This window comes from Sciurus vulgaris, assembly GCF_902686455.1.
Source record: "Sciurus vulgaris genome assembly, chromosome: 14".
Classification (NCBI taxonomy): domain Eukaryota; kingdom Metazoa; phylum Chordata; class Mammalia; order Rodentia; family Sciuridae; genus Sciurus; species Sciurus vulgaris.
The window spans coordinates 83,321,303-83,340,292 of record NC_136475.1 but is presented as its reverse complement, the minus strand read 5'-3'; the positions used below and the strand labels follow the sequence as shown (position 1 = coordinate 83,340,292).

Here is an 18,990-nt window from a genome sequence, read left to right as displayed (position 1 = left end):
GTCCTCCTTTCCCGCCAGGACCCACTTACGCTAATATCAGGTCTTTCTCTTCCTCCCACCAGATAAGCCTCGGGGTCTGCGAGTGTTGACCCTCTAAGTCCCCAAACGTCCCTGAGCGTTGAGTGGTTCAAAGTCCAGGGCTGAGGTGTGCCGAGTCTCCACGATAGCCTGGAGGGCGGTGCTTGAAGAATTCGCCTGGGACGAAAGAGCGGTGCAAGGGAACTCGGGAGTCTGGACAGCAGTTGGCCCAGGAGATTCCCCCAGCCGGGCCTCTTCCATGGGGCGGAATTTGTGGCAGCCAGGCAAGCGTGGGATCGACGCGGCTTTTGATGAGAAAGAGTCCTGTTGCTGCTGATTACCCACAGTGATCATGACTGCGCCGTCCTGGTCCAACCGAGTTCGGTAGCAAGCAAATTTAAAGGAAGAGGACATTTCGTTGGGGATCCGTCCCGCCCAGGCCCTCTGGTCCACGGTTCATCCAGCTGGACGTCCCTGCACCGAGAGGATGTGCGGTGTGAGTAGACACCCGCCGACGAGCTCCCTCCTCAGCGCCTCCCCTCTCCAGGACTTACCCCTGACAGCTATGGACCCAAGTGTCCTGCCACTCACGCGAGTGAGCCCAGGGCTTGGCCGACACTAGGCACCCTCTCCACCCACCCCGGCTGCGTGCCATAACAGCAGCAGGAAGCTGAAGGTCCGCAGGACCGCCCAGTGCTGTGCTGCCTGCCCTCCCGGCTTCTGGCCGCGAGCGAACATACCCGTAGCGGGTTTCCATTCCGGCCGGACCCTGAAGAAACGTGGCCGCCAGCCTCCCAGAAGGCGGGAGGAAGGTTGTCACTTGGATGCATAGTCGAACACGGAGCGTCACTCGGCACAGAAGTCCTCGCATCACCCCTCGCTGCCCCCGAAATCCGTAATTCCCGAAATCCTGTTAAGGGCTTGGCTCCTGCGTTAGCTCAAATTCCGTTCCCAAGCTTTTCCTTTCCGACGGTCCATGCCCGTCTGTCTTTCTGGACTGTCCTTCAGGTCGCTCGCCTTCTCTTCCTCTTCTGTAGGTACCCTCCCTGGCTAGCCTACGGCTCCGATCGTTGGGGCTATGGCAGGGTAGGGGGCAGCTGAACCAGGGATTCAAAAGACGCCTTTGTGGCCACCCTTGTGGCCTTTCTGTGAGCGTTGGCCACAGGGTCCCGTGCACGCTGGACGGGAGGGGCCGAGCCCTTCCGCGGCCCCACCTCTGGCGTGCCGGGCACTCGCGGCTCCAGGAACAGGAGTGGGGAGGGGGCGGATTTCTCCGCAGACAAGTGGGGAAGAAGCTGGGACAGCACGCACCACACCCGGAGCCTCGAACCCAAGCGCGCGTTTGTCTCGGGCGCAGAGCCCGCGGGGCAGAGTGGGGTCGTCTTGCCGTGGGGAGGGGAGGCGGGGCACTGGGGAGTGGCGGGAGCCTCGGCCCGTAACTCTCACTGGGCGAGGGTGGTAGCGGAGCGCTGGTGGCAGGGGAGGCTCCTGCCTGGACTCCACAACAGGCCCGAGTCGGGGGCGCAGCGCTGCCAGCAGAGTGTTCAGCAGGGGGCGCTGCTCCGGGCGTTGGGCGGGGGTGGGGTGGGAGCGGAGGGGGGGCCGCGGCTCGCCGCGCACACTTCCCCCATTATTAAACACTATGTTCAAAAGGCGCCGGGGGACTTCCCGGAGCCACGGAGCCCGCGCCGCCCTCCCGACCGGCCCACGGAGCCCATGGACCTGAGCGCCGCCGCCGCACTGTGCCTCTGGCTGCTGAGCGCCTGCCGCCCCCGCGACGGGCTGGAAGCGGCGGCTGTGCTGCGAGCGGCGGGGGCAGGGCAGACCTGGAGCCCGGGGGGCGGCGGCGCGGACCGACCGACCCTCGCCCCGGCCACGGGCGCTTCGGCTGTCCAGGCCGCGGTGGTTCCGGGGGCCCGCGCCGCGCAGCGCGCCGCGGGCTCTGGCTTCAGGAACGGCTCAGTGGTGCCGCACCACTTCATGATGTCGCTTTACAGGAGCCTGGCCGGGAGGGCTCCCGCTGGGGCGGCCTCCACCTCGGGCCAGGACCACGCGGACACAATCACCGGCTTCGCAGACCTGGCGACCCAAGGTACTTACGCCTCTTCTGCGTCCGCCCATCCGGTGCGATCCTGGGCTGAGACCAATCCCGGAGCCATACTCCTGCTCCATTCCATTTGGGGCCGAGGCCCCGCAAGTCCCAGCTTCAGGTGTTAGAAACTTCGCTGCTGTGGTCAACGAATCCGGATCCGCTGCGCCGGGACTGTGGCGCGAGTCGCTGCAGCTGGCCAGGCCGGTTCCAGAGGGCTGAGCGGGTGCCTCTACCGAGCTGCCCTGGCCTTGCTGGCCGGTAGGTCCCCTCGAAGAAGGCAGGTTGAGTCCAAGATCTACTTCTTGGGGAAGGGTCTAGAGTGGCGTTGACCAGGAGACTTCGGAGAAAAAAGGGTAGAATTGGGACTTTGGGGCTACTCCCAAGAGGGACTGTGCAGCGACGACAGGAGTGGCTGCTTCCTTGGAGCAATCTGTACCTCCCAGTATCATTGGGGGTTCACAAATTCGAGGGGCCCACGGGCAGGGGCAGGTATCAGACTGGAGAGATTGGTGGCATCTTCAGGTATGCGGAGGGCCCTTTTCGGCAGACAGCATCTGCGTGGTAGTGGCTCCAGTGTGGGAAGTGAGTGTCCATGGATGCCTGCGTTCTGTGCTGGGCCCTCGGGAGAGCCAGAGTCCAGGACTCCGGTTGTTTGGGAGGAGAGTCGTGCAGGAACGCAGGCCTCTCTGTCCAAGTGCCCCACCTTACCCTGGCTGGGCCCTCCAAAGGTAGGTGGGTGAGACCGTGTGGTGGTTGCTGTGTGTCATCTGGATTTTATTAATCTTCATTGAAGTCATTAAAGCAGACAGATAGGGAAAATTTAACTAATTTCAGGCGGAAATGCAAGTAATTTGGGCTTTAATTCTGTCCAGCCAGAGACGCAGCATGGAAGGCAGGAGGGAAAGAAAGCAAATGGGGCTGCATAAGGGCTGCTGTTCTGAGGCTTGGGAGCCACTGACGGTCTGCACACCTTGGGCACAGATTGTTTTATTTTGGGTACGTGGAAATCCTGGGCCCAAATGACCCTATAGGACCATTTGAACTGGCACGCATTCTCTGAGGGCCTAACATGGCCTCTGCACTGTGTACTAGAATTGCAGGATAGAAAACCCCAGTCCTGGTGTTCCAGGCAAGGAAGGCTTCAGATCACTCCCTGCCTAGGGAGTGCCCACGCTGCAGGAGAGGGGCAAGTGTAGGGCCCTGAACTAACAGAAGCACCAGACTTTCTCAAGTTAGGCTAGGTCTCCCATGATGTAGGAGATAAATCCTTTCCTGGGGCGCTCTGCTTGGCTAGCAAGACCTGAGACCAACTCTGCTCTGCCCCAGGGGGAAATGCAGTGGCAGGGCTTCGGGAGTAGGGTGAGGCCAAGATCTGCACAGGAAACGCAGAGAAAATATTCAGCAAGCCCTAGGGAGAAAGCAAGGGCTGGAGCCCCTGCCCACCATCTCTTCTGCCCCTTTCTCTGCCCCTGAACCTTAACTTGGAGCAGGCTGCTTGAGGTCCCCAGAGGCCAGGAACAACATCCAGACTCTGGATCTTAGGCATCAGAACCTGGTGTCCATGGTTGATGAGCAAATCTCCAATAGTAGGGGGAGTCTGCACAGTCTCTCCTAGTTTGGGGCAAAATGAAACCATATGATCCCCTTCAAAGGGAGCTCCTTATCCGCTGCTTGGTGGAATTTAACCCCCACCCCAGCCCCAAAAGAAAAAAGTGCCCACGAACAGAAATAAAATCCCAAGCCTAAGTCACAACAGAGCTAAAGAATGAGCCTACCAAAGGGGCTCTTTTCGAAGCTGGAGCTCACAGGAACCGCTGCCCTAATGACAGCAAGGGCGTTCAGCTGCCCCCAAAATTCCGGAAAAGTTCCTTCTTCCTTTGCTGCCTTTTGCCCTCCTTCAGAAGCTGCAGGAGCACTAGGAGGAGCCAGGTCTAGGGTCCAGAAGGCGACCAGCAGTGCTCATTGCCGAGACCTTGGGACAGCCTGACCTTTATTTCTGGGCTTCAGTTAGTTTACCTTCCACCCAGCGATGAATTTGGACTACAAAGTCTCTGCCACCGAACTGCCGTGTTCCCCTGTTGGACCTCTCGCAGAGCCTAGCCTGCATGGGAGATGGTGGTCGGCCGGGATGTTCAGGCTAGGTTGGGGGATGAGAAGTAGCAGAAGAGGAAAGTGTTTTCAGGGGACATGGAACTTTATGTTTTCGCAGAGCCGGGACTTGCAGCTGTCCTGCAGTCTCAGCAGGGTTGTAAGGAGCAATCACTATACCGCACAGGACCTCAGTAAGGAAAGCATGATTTCTAAGGAGCCCACCTTGCCTCCTGTTCGCTACCGCCCTGAAGTCTGGCCTCCAACCCTATTACTGCAAACTTATGACTTCGAGGCAGGCCGCAAAGCTGCTGTGGCCTTAAATCTTGGTCCCGGGTGCGGTGGCGCGCCTCTGCCCACTGGGCTTAGTGATTATAGGGATGTCCATGGTTTCTTCAGACAGGACCAACGCTCGCAGCTCTGGGCCGGGCTGGCAGCATTCCCGCTGGGGCCCAGTGCAGGGGTGCGCTACGGCTTCTAGGGCAGCTGCGCCAGGTGCAGAGGAGCCCCCAGGGCGGGGAGTGCGGCTTCCTTCTCAATTCACTCTGTTTCTGTCGGCATCCCGCAGACGATTCCGCGGCCGAGACCGGTCAGAGCTTCCTGTTCGATGTGTCCAGCCTTCCAGATGCCGACGAGGTGGTGAGTGCGGAGCTCCGCGTGCTGCGCCGCGAATCCCCGGAGCCAGGCCTTGGCAGTGCGACTTCGCCGCTGCTGCTGCTATCCACGTGTCCGGGAGCAGCCCGCTCGCCGCGCCTGCTGCATTCCCGTGCAGCTGAGCCCCTGGACCGCCGGCGGTGGGAGGTGTTCGACGTGGCGGACGCCTTGCGGTCGCACCGCCAGGAGCCGCGCGCCACCCGCGCGCTCTGCCTCCTGCTGCGCGCAGTGGTCGGTCCCGCCCAGAGTCCGCTGGCACTGCGGTTGCTGGGCTTCGGCTGGCTGGGCCGAGGCGGCGCAGCGGCTGAGGAGCGAGCGCTGCTGGTCGTCTCCTCCCGCACGCAGAGGAAGGAGAGCCTCTTCCGAGAGATCCGCGCCCAGGCCCGCGCGCTCGGGGCCGCTCTGGTGGCAGAGTCGCCGCCCGACCCAGGACCCGGCAATAGGCCGTCGAGGATAGTCATTGGCGGCCGCAGGCGGCGGCGGACGGCGCTGACCGGGACGCGAGCCTCGCAGGGCAGCGGCGGGGGCACGGGCCGGGGCCAAGGGCGCAGGGGCCGGAGCCGCTGTAGCCGCAAACCGCTGCATGTGGATTTCAAGGAGCTGGGCTGGGATGACTGGATCATCGCGCCCCTGGACTACGAGGCTTACCATTGCGAGGGCGTCTGCGACTTCCCGCTGCGCTCGCACCTGGAGCCCACCAACCACGCCATCATCCAGACGTTGCTCAACTCCATGGCGCCCGACGCGGCGCCGGCCTCTTGCTGCGTGCCCGCACGCCTTAGCCCCATCAGCATCCTCTACATAGACGCCGCCAACAACGTGGTCTACAAGCAGTACGAGGACATGGTGGTGGAGGCCTGTGGCTGCAGGTAGCGTGCGGCCGGGGCGGGGGGCAGCCGCGCCGCCAGGGATTCCTGCCGAAGAGCAGCTTTGGGCCGGGCCTGTCACCGAGCATGGGTGCGCGTCGGACTCTGGCGCCGCGTCCGCCTGGAGGAGAGCACAAGTTCACACTCAACACCCACACACTCGTTCACTCACGAACACATTCGCAGTGCACAGCAGCATCCGCAAGCCTTGGGAAGAGGGAGACGGCCGCTACGAATGTCACAGCCATGTGTATTTTGTAAGCAGATCGCTGTAGCGCCCACTGCCCCCTTTTGGGAGAGGAGGGAGATCGTGTTCATGTTTCAGGAACCCGCACTAAAAACCGGGTAGAAACGGGTTAGGACTGGGGGGCTCCAGAATGGGTGGCCTCAATGGGTCCTGGAGTACGTTTGTCTGACGTTTTGTTTCTGGCCCGGCGGGGAGCATGTGTGGCTGTGTGCCTGGTGTTGCACCCTGGGGCCCTGGAAGGGTTGCATCGCCTTGTCTAGAGGTTTGTGTTTGCATGAGGCCATTTACTTTGAGAAGGAACCGCTGCAAAAGGTATCCTCTCCCCTTAACTTTAAAAAATTTAACGTGGCGTTGCCTCAGTTTTGAAAGGGCAATTTTGTCTGAAAGAATGTGTGGCTGGAGCGGCCCAGATCCCTGCAAAGGTCAGCACCGCCCCTTTTTATCAATTCCAATCGAATGATCTAGAAAGTGGAAAGGCTTTTTCTCTATGGGGAAAAATGAATTGGAGGAGAGGTTCTAAACGGCAGAGTGTAAGCTGTCGTGACACTGGGGGTGAGCTGGGATGTGCCAGGTTCGGGAGCCCTGCACCTAGTCAGAAGGAGGCAGTGTCAGCGTCTTAGGGGCATTGAGAAAGGGGGACAGCTGCTGCTCTTCCAATAGACATTCCAGGAGGGTTTCCTAAGAAGTTGGCGTAGATGTTGTCAGGGCTTGAGTTTCCTGGGGCCTGCTCCAGAGGAGGACTCTGGTTAGTCTGCCAGGTAGGCGCAGCCCCTTCAAATAGCATACCCAGATTGGGCGGGAGTGTGCCGGCGCGTAATGATCCAGCCAGCGTGGACTTAGGCTGCTTTCTCAGTGGTGTCCTTGCTGAAGTTTTTGGCAGGGTGATAGTAACGGGAAGTGAAGCCACACAAAAGTGCTTTTGTCGTATTTAAACTCACAGCCCAGACCTTCAGAGCAGGAGGAAGGTCGCCTCCTCTGCTCTTTGCTCGACTTTCCGCTGTGGTTCCTTCTAGAGGGCAGGGCCTTGGTGTGGGCGGAGCAGAGGTGCAAGATTGTCTTGGGTTCCCGAATATTGCCCAGAAGAGTTATTGGTGGTGGGATGTTTGTTTATGTAAAAGTGAGCTCGACATGCCAGCCTTCATTGTGCCTTTAATTTGTGCATGCCCAGAAGTGTTTTGTGCCTTTCTGTCAATGGTCAGTAGAGAAAGAAAAGTTGGCCTCCACCTGTCAGGGTCTCCCAGGGCTGCTTTCAAACACCCCCAGCCCTCCCGGTGTTGTTGTTCCTTGTTGTGCTGGCTTTCTTCTTCAAGGTCCTTGGTTAGGCATGAATTCTGCCCTTGTCTTGGATGCTAAGATCCAGAAAGGTTTATACACATTCTGACTCTTAGTGGTTATATTTTACACTCTTGACAGAGGAAAAACTAGAAATTTAGATGTCACTGATTTACTTAAGGGCCCCACCTGAGTCCTTTTTATTCTGTAAAATTCCTCCAAAGGGAAAAAAATCCACATATAATTTATTCTTAAAATTAAGATTTCCCCCTCTTGTAATGTGAATTTATGTGCTCTGACTGTGTGCATAGTCATAAAGAACCAGAAAAAACAAAGTTTCTTCAGGTTAAAAAAAAAAAAAAAAAAAAAAAAGAAGAAGATCAGAAGTGGCCACTCTGAAACAATTGCATCTTATCTTTTTGACTAGCAAATATGGTGCCCAGATTTATGGATTTTTCCAGGGAAACCTTCCTCTTCTGTTTTAAATGATAATTTTATTAGTGATTGCTCTGATACCTTTCATTATAAAGATTAAAAAATTGCACAAAAGTATTACAGGTTGTAGTATTAGAAGATTTAGAAAGGAAGTTAATGAAAAAAATCACATTTCAATAGTATTTTGAGGAAATTTTAGGGTACTTAATATCTGGAGAAAAGCAAACATTTTGATACTTTTTTTTAGTGACTAGGGATAAAATAAAGACTTCGGGGCAAGAAATGTCTTGATTTAACCTGAGCTTTTTATGGTAGGGAAAAAACATGTCCTTTCCCCTGTTTTCTTGCTGCTGACCTCCTCCTAACAGCACGTGTCTGGGGTGATGTAGGAAGTCAGTGTCTCCTTGGATCTTTCTACACTGCACCCTGGGGAGAGGTGTTGTCCTTAGACAGCACAGTCCTTCCATGACCCCTGAGCCCCAGGGTGCTCCTTGGTTTATTGAATAGAGGAATGTTTCCTGCATTTCCCCTGAAGCTGTGTGGAATGACCAGGGTTCAGGGTGCCCACTAGGCTTCAGCTCTGCCCAGCCCTCTGCCTCCTCAGAGTCCATTCTCTAGAGGTTGTGTTTCCCTGTGTTCAAATGACAGCAAAAGGGCCATCACACATGGGGTGGTCAGGTTTCTGCTGCTAGGTTGTGGTTAAACTGGCTTTGCCAAGACGTGGAGAGAAGCATTCTGTCAGCACAATTGGGAGCATCCTGTGCCATCTGTCCTCTAGTTGGTGGGGAACAGACTAGGTGACCAGCATAAACCCAGCTGCTCTGCTAGAGTCCCCAGCTGGAATCTCCAGACACCACTGATGGGGACCTGGGATAAACTGTGTCAGAACCACGAGCTAAAGTGCTCCCCCCATCTGAAGTCACCAAAGTGTCCCTACTAAAGCAAACAGAATTTTCCACTTTGGGGAGAATTGTGCACTGCTTGTTGAGAACATTAGCTCAACTATTTCTTATGGATGAATAGGGTCTTACGTCCCTGCTCAGGGAGCATGAGGCAGGCCTTCTGGGGCCAGGGGGTGCTGCTGCTGGGTCTGCCAAATACCACGTCTGGGCTTGAAACCAGAATTTTTGTGTTATGGGAGACCCCTAGACTGGCAGGTGGACATTTCCACCATTCCCAAATGCTGACTTTGTGGAATATGGGGTTTCCAAATAGCTGGGCTGGGTCTTGTGGAGAAGGTTGCGGCAGGCTTTGTGGTCTTAACCTGGAGAAGCCAGGCTAGAGCTGTGCTCATTTGTTACATAGGGAATTTCTCTGGCGTTTGAGTGCTCAAGAGGGACAGGAAGAGAAGAGGCATGGATTGTGTGAGGGTAAAAGTCCCTGGAAGGCCTGTGAGGAGCTTCTCCCCTGACCGAGCACATGGTGTACGCCAGGGCAGAAGCCTGGCCTTGAGTCCTGAGGAGACTTCTGCAGCCCTGCGGAAGGAGCAGGGAGCAGTCCAAGTCCTACAAGTCCTTATTGTGTCAGCAGTTCCACTCAGGGGCTAGAGACTGATTTTCTTCTTAAAGCAGGGAGCAAAACTGAACTCCTTCCAAGAGCAGCTTATACACAGAGCTCTCCCCTTGCTTGAATCTGGTCTCCTGAAAACTGAATGTAACGAAGAGAAGGCTCTGCAGCTGTCCCAGGGCCTTGCTGGTTCTCCAGAGAGCCTGTCCCCTTAGGATACAGACCTCCCCCAGTGGCTGAGGGCCAGATGGTCTGGGCAGGTGGGCTGAGGGAATCAGGCTCTGAAAATAGCAGTCTGTCCAGGGAGTGAAGGGCCTGTTTGCTCCTTGGGAAGGGTCTGGGTTGGGGAGGGAAGAGAGGATGGAGCAGTGAATTCAGCAGCTATAAAACTTTGGGAGTGGGAAGTCTCCAGACTTCTATGGGGGCTGGCATGTTCAAGTGGTGCTAGAGTCAGGGTCCACTGTGGGCTTCTGCACCCCCAAGTCAACTATCTCCACAGGGTGGCCTGCACTTGCCTGGTAGGAGGACGCTCCAATGCCAGGGGTCCACAAGGCATCTCCTGAGAGGCCTGAGGCAAGTCATGGACAGGTACCTCCCTGTCCGAGCTTCAACTTCTGCCCCTTAAAGTGAGGAGCTCTGGGCTGGAGATGTGGCCCAGTGGCAGAGTGGCAGACCCAGGGGGAAAGAAAGAACCTCTCCAGCCCACAGGACCTAGGACTCTACTGTCCCTAAATCCTACTCAGATAGTCCAAGGTAGAGCAAATGTGAGTGCTCCTGAAAAAGTCCCCCACTGACCCCAGTCCTAGAGCCACAGCTCCTAAGTTCCACAGCTCTTGCTTGGGTCCGTATGCCCATCTTATCCTACTCCCAGCTTCTGTAGGTGCTTCATAGACATTGCTTCCATTTCTACCTGGGGCAAGGCAGATGCAGGGGAGGTCAGGACCTCGGGGTAGGGCTCAGCTTCCTCCAGACTGACAGCTGCCTTGTGCCCCTGGTTGAGGGGTACTGCTAACCCACTCGAATAGCACCTGTGCCTCATAAGGTGGGTAGGATCACATTTAGACAGAGAACTGGAAAGGGACTCCAACCAGCCGTAGGTGCCTCTGTTGGGGTAGCAGAGGAAAGGTTTGGGAAGGGGAGAGAGGATGTGGACCAGTGACCCCAGTAGGTGAAAAACTTCAGGAGTGAGTGGAAAGTCACCATATCCCTATGTGGACTGGAATGTCCATGTGCCAGAGTCAGGGACCACTGTAGGTGTTGGCAACCCAGACAGATGCCTGGGACTGTCCCAGAGTCCCCAAGCCAGGCAAGAAACTTGTCTTGGAGTGGGCTGCTCCCTCGAGTCCCTGCCTGATCCTACCCCTCCTCACTCACTTTGATGTCATTCTCTGTCTGTCTCTGAGGTCCCTCTTCATCCTTCCAGGGGAGTGACCCTGGCAGCAGGTGGCAGAAGACCTTTTCATTGCCTGGAAGATGGTGGTGGAGTTGACCATTGAGAAGCACTAGGAGGAAGGGAGGAGTCAGAAAGATTTTTTTTTGTCTTTCCACAGTGTCAAAATTTTTTGAATAACAGTTCATAAGCTACATCAATCAATTTCGTCATCTTTAATTCACCAAACACTCATGGTTCATTTGGTGTCATGACCATGGCAATCATGGGTAAATGTTTCATTTGGATTTTTCAGACACTCGGCCTTTTGCGACCACTTAGGTTGAAACCAAGTTTTCTTATGTTGCTGTTTGGATCTTTGATCTGTGTGCTCAGAGCACAGAGCTGCATGAACAGGTGACCTGGACTGAGGTTCTGATGAAGGAAGCCCATCTTCTCAGGAAGGCCACCATTCCAACCTGAGGAGTCACCTGGAAAGAATCTGGAAGTTGGTCTTTTTAATCAGTGGGGTGACTAAGGGCTGTGAACTCTGAGTGTCAGTCAGGGACGTGCTCTGCGCAGGCCCAGCTTTACTGAGCTTGGCTGCTGCTGTGCTGTGCTGAGGCTGGGCAGCAGGCCTTCAGCCAGGCAGTCTGGGTTGGTGCTGCAGGGCAGCCACAGCAACGATATCAGAGCAAGACAGCATGGGCAGTCGAGGGGTGTGAGGTTACAGAAAAATCAGTGCCGATTTCAAGATTTGCTTGCTGTTGCTGAAAAAGTTCAAATTCATGCTCAGAGCAGCACACCGAGCCAGTGATCTGCTTCTTCCTGCCTCCAGCATCTGTGCATGGTGTGCTTGCCCTGTGCGACAAAGAAAGGACTGGTTTCTCTCACACACATCACCTTCATTGGCAAGAGTGTTGCAGCATCCACAGGAACTTCTGAGAGATGTGTTTCTGCACAGGCAGGTGAGTTTGCAGGCTGACGGTCTAAGAAGTACATTTTGCTCTTGACAAATGAACTTCCTCCTAGGTTAGGAACTTTGGGTTCAGAGAGGGTTGCCTGGGAGAAGTTGAGGTGCAGAAACTTTTTATCCTCTTCCAAGGGATGCTGAAATAGGTTGTCTAGAGAAACAAGGAAAGGCTTGCGGTCAGGGGTGGTGCAGAACTTTGGGATGAGGGTGGCAGTTTTGCCTTTATCTTTGTTTCACTGCCTTTGGAGTTGGCAAACAGGATTGTGGGGCAGTGGTGGCAGAAGTGGCCAGGCAGGCCATGGGCATGCAGCTGTCTTTGTAGTCTTGTTCCCAACCTCCACACCTAGTTCCTGGGTCTAGAGCTGGGTGAATGCCTTCCTTGTTCTTTCTGGAGGCCCCCGACACGTGCCAGAATCTAGAACCACAGCTGGCCCTTTTGGGGGCTAAGATGTGCTCGTGGCTGACCCAGAGGAGACTTTTGGTAAGACTTGTTTCTAAAAGTCCTGCTGAATTAGAAGTAAACACAAGCGGATCAGATGCACACAGGCTAAATTGCCTTGAGGACACTCCCTGAGACACTGGATGGGGAGGGGCAGCCTAGGCCAGTGAACTGCTTGATGGTGGTTGGTAGTAACTCCCCCGGGGAGCCTGACTTCTCTCAGGTGCCCAGGCTGGCTACGGGCAGTCCTCTCTGGGCCAAGTCTGAAAAGCAGTGACAAGGTGTGTTGAGGACCTTTCCTTGTGGCAGTTTATCTTATTTTATTTTATTTTTATCTCTCAGTGTCTGAGGCTGCTGAGGCTAGATAATGGTGTGCTGTCCTTGGGGCAGCAGCATCTTGGCTCAAGGGGAGTAGGCAGTCTTGAGAAAGCAGGGCCTTGCTAGCAGGGCTTGTTTTCTAGCAACTTATAGTTCTGGATCAGGGCCTGTCTGCATCAGAGGAAGCCAGCCATTCAGCATTCTGTTTAGAAAATGATGATCCAGTTGGGGGAGAAAGCAAGCTCAGGATGAAACATGTTTCCTGGCTGGGAATTGGGCAAGCGTTCTAAGCCAGGAGCAGAGACTCTGGAGAGGAGAGCTGTTCTGGCCTTCTCCACCTTGGCTAGATCACAGATTAAACATGAGCACCCTTAGAGTGATTTTATTTTTTATATCTCACTTTATATTGTAGTATAAATAGCTTTTATGTTTTCTTTGACAGAGAATCACAATTGAGTCACTTTAGGTCTTTTAGCTGGAAGTTTCCCCACCCCCGCCGCCCCACCAAATGGGAAGGTAATGAATTTTTTTTTTTTAAACAAGGATTAACATGCTATCTGCAATGTGCCCTTTCAGCAGATGACAATAGGAGATTCTGATAAGTTTGGATTTCTGTTTTGTTTTGTTTGTGTATAAATAAAGAAGCAGATCCTTTCACTGTGAAGGTAGCTGGCCGAGCTGCACCTGCTTCCAGAGCAATGCTGTCTGAATCGGCCCTGGGTGGGCAGCGGACTCCTGCACATGGTGAGCGGCCTGCAGCTTCAAAAGCAAATTTAATCAGATTCCAAAACTGTGATTTGAAGGAAATGGCAAAACCTGAAGTGACGGTAATGCCATCAAGGATCAACTACACTTCATTCCCTCCACAGCTAAAGACAAAATTAATTATTTTTAGGGCAAGTCCCTTTCATTTTGCAGTGATACCCACTGTTTTTCAGCTTGGCTTGGGAGTTAGGAGATGGGGGGGGGTATTAAAAACTCATTTGATGCAAAGTGAAATCTTCTTTGTTGGCAATCTTCCAGCTCTGGTTTGGCCAGAGCAGGACTCCGAGACTTGTAGGCTGCAGACTGGCCGTCTCCCTGCTGCCCAGCCTGGCTCTGTGGGCAGCATTCACTGGCATCATGAAATGCTGTCTGTGACTAGGCCAGTTACAGGGAATTCTTCAAGGGCAGGTATAAATCCATGTGTATAGGTATTCTCAAATTTAAATAGATTGTACATATCAGAATGTAAATGACCTGTAAAACAGCAAACTCTATTTTTCTTGATTATTACATAGCAGTATATATTTGTTAAACATGCTCGTATACTTGTTATTAACCATTTGATATTTTGTACAGATAAGTTGATTAAATATTTTATTCATAAAACTGCTCATGACTGGTCTTTAGGGAACAGTGTTTTGGCTTTTATTATTCAGCCTCGGTGTTAGGCTGGTTCTCCTCTGTATCTGAGGACAACAGCCAAGCATCCAGGCATTAGGAGTGACTGCTTTCAAACAGGGACAGTTAAAGGTAGGCCTGGTGCTGCTAGTCTTTATGCTGACTGCTGCCCCTTCTAACACCAGGGTCTCAGATGTGCATGGGGGAATGGGGGGCCTCAGGCATATGGATGCTGCCCCCTGTGAAATCTCATAGGACACTGTGTGCAGCCCCACACTGTATGATGTCACTGCCTAGGAGGGTAAAAAAATCAAGCTTGGTTCAGGGAGATGAGGCCAAAATGCTGTGGAAAATAATTTCTCTTTGGGAAATGAACATTCTAATTTGTATCCTGAGTGTTCACTCCAAACCCAGTAGGAAAGGGAAGCCTCTGGGTTTGCATGTGCTTTAGGCTGCTGTAGCAGTGACCTTCCTCCAGACGGTGTGCCTCTGTACAGTCACCCTCCAAGGTCCCACAGCATGAGGCCCAACTGGGGCAGCTTTCTCTGCAAGGCCAATGACATATTTCAGAGAAACCAACTGACAGGTCACATTTGCTCAGTCCTCTTTGTGACAAGGAAAGATCCTGTGTGCTCAGTGATGCCACCTTGGATCCTCCAGTGTCTGTCCTGGCACGGGGTAGGGGTAGGACCACCTTGCAGCCTTCCCTGGCTCTTCTGGTGTCACATGGGATTTTTCCTACAGATGCAGGAGAAGCTCTTTCACCTGTTTCTTAAATGTCCCTGGGAGTGGATTAGACAGAGCTGACAGGGACTTGCCCTCATTAAGGACTTGTTACCAGCATTACCTCTTGGAGGGGGGGACATGGAGTCTGTCAGTGTGACCCACCTTTCCATCAGAGTGATGGCAGTACCTGTCCTCTCTGAATCCACTATTCCCACAGTAATGTGAATGCAAGTCCCTCGGTCACGGGAGTCTCTCCCTCTGCTGAAAGATGGAGCATGAAAGCTGCTCTCCTGCTCCTTAATTCCATTACTACTAAATGAAGAGAATTTTTCTTTTTTTGGAAGAGAAATTGTGTTCCCTTTTTAACTAACTCATTTGGCAGGCACAATAAATATGCAAGCTCTGGACCCTGCCATGGCAGAGGGTAAAGCCTCATCATGCTTCTTTTTCTTCGTTGGTCAATTTTTCATTTTCTTGTGGTGTAGTCTCCACTTGGCCTACCTCAGCATTCTGTGTAGAGGCTTCCACATTCAGTGGAGAAGGTGCAGTGACTGGGAGAGAGGACGGTCCGGGTGGCATCTTCACTTTTATTTGACTTCCCAAACACTGACAAGAGTAAGTCCGAAAGGCTCTGTAATGACGATTCTAAGAAGGGGCTAAGACCAACCCCTCTGCTCCCTTCCTGGCCCTGTTGTTACAGGTCTGCCCCTGATGCCTGCTTATTTCCAAGCAGGCAGAGGTGAAGATGTCTCCAACAGCTGCTCTACTGAGGGTGGTACCTGACGTGGGTATGGATGCATGGATCTCCTGTGGCCTCTGAACCTCATCCCAGAAGGAACAGTGATCAGGGCAGAAATGTGTCCACTGGGATGTGTCACCAGCGTTCAGCCATCAACACTGGGGCTGTGGGCGTCTGCTGAGTCCTAATCACATGCAGGTGCACAGCCCTTTGGCAGTGGCCAGTAGGAGGAAGCCCAGATGTTCTGCAGAGACTGAGCAGGGTGGATTTGCAGAGGCGGGATTCTAGTCCCTCTGTAAGGGAGGGGAGACCCTGCAGGTGCACCCACACCCCCTGGCTGTAATGGACGCCCAGTCATGGGGTCACATTCCCATCTCAGGGAAGAGGAATGTTCCCATAGACTTACCAGCAAGGAAATCTGTCCCAGTGTGGAGAGGTCAGCACAGGCCCTTTTGTCAGAATGTTTGAGGAATGCAACACAAAATGAGAATGCTCTACTATCCCCAAGCACAGTCTTGTGTATTGTTGCTATAATTCCCACTTGGGGTGCTGCATGGGGCCAATGCTCAACAAATAATAAGCCACATATTTGGTAGTTGCTAATACCCAGACCCCAGAGGTTTTCTAATCATAGAAGATTGGAAGTAATAATTACAGTCATACTGGACGAGATGAATGCGCCATGAGGTGGAGGGGCCTTGTTTCCTTGTAGATCCTTGGTGCCAGGAAACAAGCAGTTGATGTGCTTGGATCCCTCTGACCCGGCTGTGCATTGCTTTGCTGGGGAAATGCTTACAGGATAAAAGAGCAAGTGCATGTAACCAACACTTGCCCTGACATTCCCAATGGAGGATGAGGAGGCCCTGAATTGTGCTTTCCTGATTGTCCGACCAACTGTGAGAATGCACATTTCTTAAGAGCTTGCCTATTAGGCATGGCAGAAACTTGCAGAAATGTAGATATCCAAATTATACAGTATTCCACATGGCAAGCCCTATTCTCTAAGCTTTGCAAGTGCAGAGGTAGTTAAGACATGGTCCATCCTCCAGAATTCTCCTTTGAAGGACAGAAAGGAGTATTGGTGGTGGGGGTGGTGAGCAGATCAGTAAAGGCATCACTTCTGAAACAATGAGTGCTTCAGCGCAGCCAGGGCTAGGGAATCATGGAGGCTCTGAGGGAGGAGGGACTGCTGGAGGAGGCTGGAGCAGTTGGGGCCAAGTCTCATGGGGTGGGGTATGGATGGACAAAATTGAAGCCAAGGTTTAAGAGCACAGCACGTGTGGAGAGGGACTGACTAGTGACCGAGTCTGGTGAGGAGTACCAGGTGCCAGAGATGCATGGCAGAGGTGCTGAGCCTATGACCAGTCTCTAGTCTCCCTCTCTTAACCTACTGCTGGATGCAGTTTTTGCCTTGGAAACCTTTTGGTGAAGCTTTTGTTCTTTTAAAATGGCTCAGCTGTTACCAACTACGGTAGCTTTTCACTTCCACTGCCAAGCAGGCCTTCATTTGCCCTTCATGGTGACTCCTTCTCCCATCCTTCCACTTTTTTGAGGTTCTCCTTGGGGCCTCCAGGAGGCAGCATGGTGCAGAGGAAAGAAGGGGATGAAGCCATGGCCTGAAATGGAATACCAGGGCTCCTACCAGCTGCCAGATCTTGAGCAAGGCACTTACCTTTGTACTTCAGGAATGATCTAGAAACAGCACAGAGTTCCCCAGGATTGGAGGCCTTCATGAGCTACTGTGCCCATATAGGGATTCTTGACCCATCCAAGTTCTATCTGTCCTTCTGGACCTAGGGGTAGCCTCCTCCCTCTCTCTAGGAGCTTTCTCTTTATAAAACTATGGCAACCAGAGGGCTCTCTGGCCCTCTCCAGGTCTGAGGACATCACCAGTAGTCTTGTCAGGCTTCACACTCAGTGACACCAAGCTTGCTCTGGAGATGTCTTTGTTCAGGTTGGAGAGGCCAAACTCATGTCCCAAGCCACTCTCCACTTGGCCAATGTGATCACTTATCTACAATTGCTTGGGACACTGTCATGAATCTCAGTCCCCTTGGGAGGCAATCAGAAGGACACTCAGACACTTTTGTCCTCACCCCTCCTTCAGGAGAGTTTGGCTCAAAGTCCCACAGGTACATTTGTTCAGACAGCGCACTTAGTCCCTGCCTCTGGCCTCTCCTTCAGTCCTACCCCTAAAGGAAGGAGCAGCATAAATACGTCCTCACCTCTTCTCCCCTGCAAGAGAAGGCAGCAACAAAGAGAGTGTCTCATGCTATCTAAGAAATGCTTTGCTTCCTGCACCTTTTCTAAGTCAACTGTGAGAACATCCTTAGCTATGTGGGGAGACCGAGTGGCCTGGGGCCAGAAAGCATTGCCAGGTGAGCAATGTCACCCCAGTGTATGAGCCAGAAATGCTACGGCTGCAAGAGTCAAGTTACAGGCTGGGACACAGTGCTGAGACTGAGTTAGCATGGGGTCTTCCACTGCCCTGAAGACCAGGTAGAGGAACACAGGTTTGTCATCCCTTCCCCTTAGGCTCCATTCCATAGAGCATCCACCATAAGCCAGGCAAGATGCTAAGTGCCACATGCAAGATCTCATTGCTTCCCCATTACAAGCAAAACAAAAAAATCTTCCCCAGAATGAAAACCTGAGATAAGTACTCATATTATCCCAGTTTCAGTTAAGGATTGGGGAGGGGGTCAGGGAGGTGTGAAGTCTTATGTAGCCTCAAAGACCTAATAAACCACAGATCTGGAATTTGAACCCAGGTTCCCATTTACTGGCATGAAGAAATTTGCTTTCTGGAAAAGAAATAAGGAGAGACAGATGCAGGAGAGAACATTGTGGGCTTTTCTTTTTTTTTATCACTTTTTATAAATTCCAAAACCACCTCAAAATTCCAAAAAAAATTTTGCAAGTAGAACATTATTTTCCCCTGAACCATTTGAGAGCAAACTGACATGACACTCCATGGCCCCGATACTTCGTTCAGTCCTCAGACATTCTCCGACTTCTCCACAATACAACCACTGAAATCAGAAGGTGAATTAGTCATTATCTTACTTTCAGCGAATCTGCAGACCACGTTCAATATTTTATTACAAAAACACCCAAGACAGACTCAGGTGTTGGGTTATCATGACTCTGTGGTCTTTAGTCTGAGATTGCTATTGTTGTAATATAATGTATGATGAAGAAAAACCAAGGCTTTTGAGCTTGCTGGCTCTCCAGGCATTGAGTAGAGAGAAGTGATGGCCAGAGGCTCTGGCCGCCTTGGACATAAGGCCACTGGAGCTGCGGGGGGACTGCCTCTGGAGCTTCTCTGAAGGCCCAGAGCAGACAACAGAAAACTGTGGGTCAGTGCTCCAGTTGACACTTTCCATTCAGTATGAGTCAGCTTTCTAAGGTTTTTTTTTTTTTCTTCTTTTTTTCTTCGTACAGGGCACTTTACCACTGCTACACCCCAGCCCTTTTTATTTTTTGAGACAGGGTCTTGCTGAATTGCTTAGGGACTTGCTAAGTTGCTGAGGTTGGTCTCGAACTGACAGTCCTCCTTCCTTGGCTTCTCAAGTTACTGGGATTACAGGCATGTGGCACTACACCTGGCAGAAGTTAAATCTTAAAGACCATCCTTGTGGCTACCTTGAAACATACAGGTAGAACTTCTGAAAAATGGATTACATCCACTGTTTTTGATTTTTGTCTTCTGTGTAATTCCTAATGAAAGAAAGTGGACTTCAGTCTCTTCAGTCTCCTGAAATCTGATTCTTCCTTCTTTAAAAGAAGCAACAAGAAAGTGGTTTTTAATAGTGAGACTTCAACCCCAATATAACTCAGGCAAACTCTTACACTGTATCTTTTC

The 18,990-nt window shown here is 52.6% G+C and overlaps 3 protein-coding genes across 4 annotated transcripts in view; 2 read left to right on the top strand and 1 right to left on the bottom strand.

Annotated features, from left to right (window-relative positions):
- The window catches only part of LOC306643697 (uncharacterized protein), a gene marked incomplete at both ends in the record, with an annotated part of 64,495 nt that extends 49,326 nt beyond the window's left edge, over positions 1-15,169 (top strand). Inside the window, 2 exons of the mRNA XM_079109933.1 lie at positions 11,200-11,268; positions 15,087-15,169. Of these exons, the coding sequence (XP_078966059.1) occupies positions 11,200-11,268; positions 15,087-15,169 (152 nt within the window). The remainder of the gene's footprint in view (positions 1-11,199; positions 11,269-15,086) is intronic.
- GDF7 (growth differentiation factor 7) lies at positions 1,621-12,338 on the top strand. Of its 2 annotated transcripts, none has more exons than XM_079110588.1 (2): positions 1,621-2,110; positions 4,767-12,338. In XM_079110588.1, exons 1-2 carry the CDS (start codon positions 1,735-1,737, stop codon positions 5,723-5,725), a joined length of 1,335 nt encoding a protein of 444 aa, XP_078966714.1. In that variant the 5' UTR covers positions 1,621-1,734; the 3' UTR covers positions 5,726-12,338. The 2 variants fall into 2 exon arrangements, with proteins under 2 accessions (XP_078966714.1, XP_078966715.1); XM_079110589.1 differs by having other exon boundaries at positions 1,994-2,838.
- Positions 15,170-17,977: 2,808 nt separating the features above from the next.
- LDAH (lipid droplet associated hydrolase) overlaps positions 17,978-18,990 on the bottom strand; it is a 97,783-nt gene continuing 96,770 nt past the window's right edge. The window contains exon 6 of the mRNA XM_079110942.1: positions 17,978-18,157. Within this exon, the coding sequence (XP_078967068.1) occupies positions 18,020-18,157 (138 nt within the window). The 3' untranslated portion in view covers positions 17,978-18,019. The remainder of the gene's footprint in view (positions 18,158-18,990) is intronic.

Bases quoted from the DNA above. Each gene is read 5' to 3' on its own strand.
- GDF7 (XM_079110588.1), top strand. From the start codon at position 1,735: ATGGACCTGAGCGCCGCCGCCGCACTGTGCCTCTGGCTGCTGAGCGCC. The intron at 2,111-4,766 runs GTACTTACGCCT...GGCATCCCGCAG, and splicing joins CGCAGACCTGGCGACCCAAG to ACGATTCCGCGGCCGAGACC.